Source organism: Blennius ocellaris (assembly GCF_963422515.1).
Source record: "Blennius ocellaris genome assembly, chromosome: 22".
In the NCBI taxonomy this organism is placed as follows: domain Eukaryota; kingdom Metazoa; phylum Chordata; class Actinopteri; order Blenniiformes; family Blenniidae; genus Blennius; species Blennius ocellaris.
Window position 1 is genome coordinate 1,118,549 of NC_137671.1, and position 4,011 is coordinate 1,122,559.

The 4,011-nt window shown below is 54.6% G+C and overlaps 1 protein-coding gene across 1 annotated transcript; it reads left to right on the top strand.

Moving 5' to 3' along the window:
- Positions 1–449: 449 nt before the first annotated feature.
- LOC308146620 (amphoterin-induced protein 2-like) lies at positions 450–1,937 on the top strand (the record flags this gene model as incomplete). The annotated part of the gene is made up of 1 exon (XM_080518523.1): positions 450–1,937. One exon carries the CDS (start codon positions 450–452, stop codon positions 1,935–1,937), a length of 1,488 nt encoding a protein of 495 aa, XP_080374649.1.
- Between the last annotated feature and the right edge of the window lie 2,074 nt (positions 1,938–4,011).

Below are 4,011 nucleotides of genomic sequence, written 5' to 3' on the forward strand. Positions count from 1 at the left end.
TACGTAGCTTAATGATTACCGTTTATTGTGCCTCGGTTCGCTAGTAAAAAAAGGTCAGAGGTGTTTAAATAGAGATGGAAATATCTAGACTGAACTGAGCGCGTGCGGCGTGGCTCTGATTCCCGTTAATGGACGAGGTCACGTGGGTTCACCGGGTCGTCGCACGCAGATAGAACCGCCCGGCGTCACTCGTGGCGCTCAAACGTGGATTAAAATGTATTTTTGGAGTCGCCTGCATGTGATGCCTTCGCTGTTTTATCCCTTCCTGGCGTAGAACCGGCTTCACCCCGGTTCTACGTGTTGTTTTTACTGGGGGGGGTAAAAAAAACCAGTAGTTCAACATCTCCCTCTTCCCTCCTTCTCGTTTCTCCGCCGTCCACCGCCAGACGCTCGCCGACCCGCCATGTCCACCACGCCCGACGAGACGGTGACCTGAGCCGGAGAGCAGGATGCGTCCCGACGGCGGCGGCGGCGGTTGCCGCCCCGCCCCGCTGCTCCTCCTGTGCCTCGGCGCCCTCCTGCCCCGGGCGGCCGCTTGCCCCGCCCCCTGCCTCTGCGCCAGCGACATCGTCTCCTGCGGCGGCCGCAACCTGTCCGCCTCGCCGCCCGACCTGCCGGGCTACGCCACGCGGCTGGACCTGAGCCACAACGCCCTGGCCGCCCTGCCGGCGGGCTGGCTCGGCCGGCCGCTCGACCGCCTGGCGACCTTGGTCCTCGGCAAGAACCGCGTCGGCCGGGTGGAGGCGGGCGCCTTCGCCGCGGCGCCGCGCCTCCTGCACCTCGACCTGTCGTCCAACAGGCTGACGGCGCTGAACTCGTCCGTCTTCGCCGGGCTGCCGGAGCTCCGGGAGCTGCTGCTGTTCGGCAACCAGATTGCGGAGGTGGACCCGGGAGCCTTCGGGGGCCTTGCCAGCCTGCGGCGGCTCTACCTCGCCGCCAACAGGCTGACGTCCTTCCCCCCGGGGCTCTACGGGGAACCCGGCGGACCGCGGAACCTCACCTTCCTGGACCTGTCGTACAACCGGCTGGGCGAGGCGCCGGTCCAGACCCTGCTGTCTCTCGCCGCCGGCGGAGGAGGAGTTTACTTGCAGGGGAACCCTTTGGTCTGCGACTGCGCCACGCTCGCCTTGTTGGAGTATTGGGTGTGGAAGCAGTACCGCCCCCTGGTGGACTTCAGAGGCGAATATCCATGTGGGGACGGCGCGGGACCGGGGTTCCGCTGTCGGCCCGAAGGAGTGTCGGATTTACCCTCGGAGGCCCCGGTGTACCAAGTAGAACCTGGCGCCTGGTTACGGGTGCCGTGTCCGGGGTGGACTCCGGCGCCGCCGGAGGGGCGGCTGGTGTTTTGGGCGACCCCTAGCATAGCACTGAATTCCTCCGCCGCTCACGCAAGTGCCCGGCTGGCCGTCCTTCCCAACGGGACCCTGGAGATCCAAGGAGCCCAGACGGAGGATTCCGGTACGTACGCGTGCGTGGTGGCCCGCGGCCGCCACTACGGCCCGGGCGAGTCGCCCGAGGTCGCCGTGGTGGTCGGGAACCTGAGCGGCGGCGCCTCCGGCGGCGGCTCGGGCCACCGGGGCGGCACGGAGCACTTCAACACCGCCTTCACCACGCTGGCGTCCTGCGTGGTCAGCATCATCCTGGTGCTGCTCTACCTGTACCTCACGCCCTGCCGGTGCCGGGACGGCGGCGGCGGCGCCAGGGGGTGCGGCGGGCGGGCGATAAGCCTTTGTTCGGACCCCAGGGAGGCGGAGTCGGGGCAGCGGCGGGCCAACGGGAAGAGGGTGGCGTTCATGGAGCCCCGGGCCGAGGATTCGTCCGCCTGCGACCCAAAAGCGCCGGCGGTGAACTCGGGTCACGGCGCCACCGAGGGAATTCTCAAAAACGGAAGTAGGACAGTGGAGCCGACCTCGACAGACACTTCCCAGAAGGTCTAACATGAAAAACCTTTTGCACAATCCTGTCGGGTTTTTTTTTTTTTTTTTTAAATGTCTCATTTCGTCGCAATTGGATGTGAAGTATTACACTGTGATCTTTGTGACGTAGCTACAAACTCCGGGGTTCAGCTGTTTGGTCAAAAGCAGAACATTTTAAGGGTAAAATGTCAATTTTGTCTTTAGTGGTGTTTGCCTGTTTGTTTGTTTGTTTGTTTGTTTTCAGAGTCCACGTGAACATTTTGCTGTTCCGGCTCGTAACTATCAAGATGTGGGTGCGTTTTTAAAATTGTGCCGAGAGGAATATTGAAGTATTGGTGGTTATTTGCGAAATTAATGTTAAAAAATCATATAGATCCCAAGTTAATAACATGAAAACTATCAATACAGACAAAATAGGGAATCTTCTGCTGTCGTTACAACGAAGATGCGTTTAACATCTTTTCGGACTTCCTAAAACTTTCTCGGCAGAACACAAGCTTTCTGCGCGCTTTTAAGAACACACTCGCATCGTAAGGCTTCGATGCTAATGCTACATAGCGTTAAAGAATTTAGCCGTCACGTCTTCTGTTCGTTGTCGCGTCTCGTTGTTGTCAAGTCGTCGACCTTTAATGAAACAGTTTGACTCCCGGTGGACAGACTAGGAACTGCGGGGTTAAAGTTCACACTTTGCAGCCCTCCTGTCGGGTCCCTTGTTCCTCCATTAAATACGATACAGAGTGGAAACGTGCAGAATTGTCTTTCACACATTTCACGTATACGTACAGTTTCAGTTAAACGTCTCCAAAAATGTCCCTTTTATATTTTTTCACAACAATTTCACACCAGTGCTGAAGTCTTTTTCTTTCTTTTTCACCAAACGTGTTTCCCCCCGTTACCGTTTTTCATATTCCACTAAAATTCATTCAGTATATCAGCAATGCAGAGCTCCACCTCCAGAGGGCGGGGTTATTTCCCTGCATGATGTCCTGAAGGGAAATGAAAAAAGATGTTCTTCACTCGCGGAGCCTCATGCAGCCGGTCGGGACACAGGTGACTGTTAGAAAACCCCTATAAAGTGGATTTAATCAGGATTTCTACTCAAAAATGAAAAATGGGTGGAATCGTTTCTCTGAGACGAGTCGTCATCCGCCCCCACAGGACCGGTCCAACGTGTCCTACTTTCTGACTTAATCAGGTTTAACGACCATTCAGACGCCTTCAGAAACGAGAAAACAAAGCTTCTGACAGACGAAGTGAGTTTTGTTTGGGAGACGTCAGACACTCTGATGTAACACCAGGTAACGTTTTCACTCAACGACCAACAATCCTGCAGCTCTTCTGCTTCTGTCTCATCTAACGTCGGTCCGTCACTCCATAGATCGGATGAGACCAGGAAACAAAACAAGAATTGATCAGTTGAGTTCTTTTCAGGCATCCTTTACACATTTCCAGAAAGCCTTTGATCTTTTATTCTTGTGTTTACAAAGGAAACGTTGAGGACGATGGACGATCGTCATGCCAGGAGTCGGTGTGACCCTTTGCTTTGTAATGAAGCTCACGTTAAGATTTCATTATAGAAACTAGAGCTACACTCGGTAGAGCACAGCCCTATCATTCTTGCCTCCCTCATGCGCTTTGGACGGGATGTGATTCGGAAGCGGTGAGTCGTTTACGTCCCAAAATGGAATCGTTCGATCCGGGGATCAGGAGGAATCGTCCCTGAAGATTTCATGCAATTCGGGTCAGTAGTTTTTTGCGAAACGTTGGTAAAACTAAATACATACAAACTTCTCAGCCAACCCACAGCGCCACCCCGTGGCCTGGCAGGCTTACTACACCACATCAGTGTGTCTGAGACTATAAAAGGTATAAACTTTGTTATTTTACGCTTCCAGATCTCATTCAGAAAGCAAATTTAAGCAGCTGCAGTTGGTTCACTTCAGTTCAGTTGACGGAGGTTTGTGGATCGTTCACCGTGTTTGCTTTCATTTCGCCGTGTGGAGTCGTTTCCCCCGAGGTCGTCACTTTTACTTCATTAGAGTCGGTGGAAGTTACACTTTTTGTGGTCAATAAACACATTTTAATTTTGACGAGG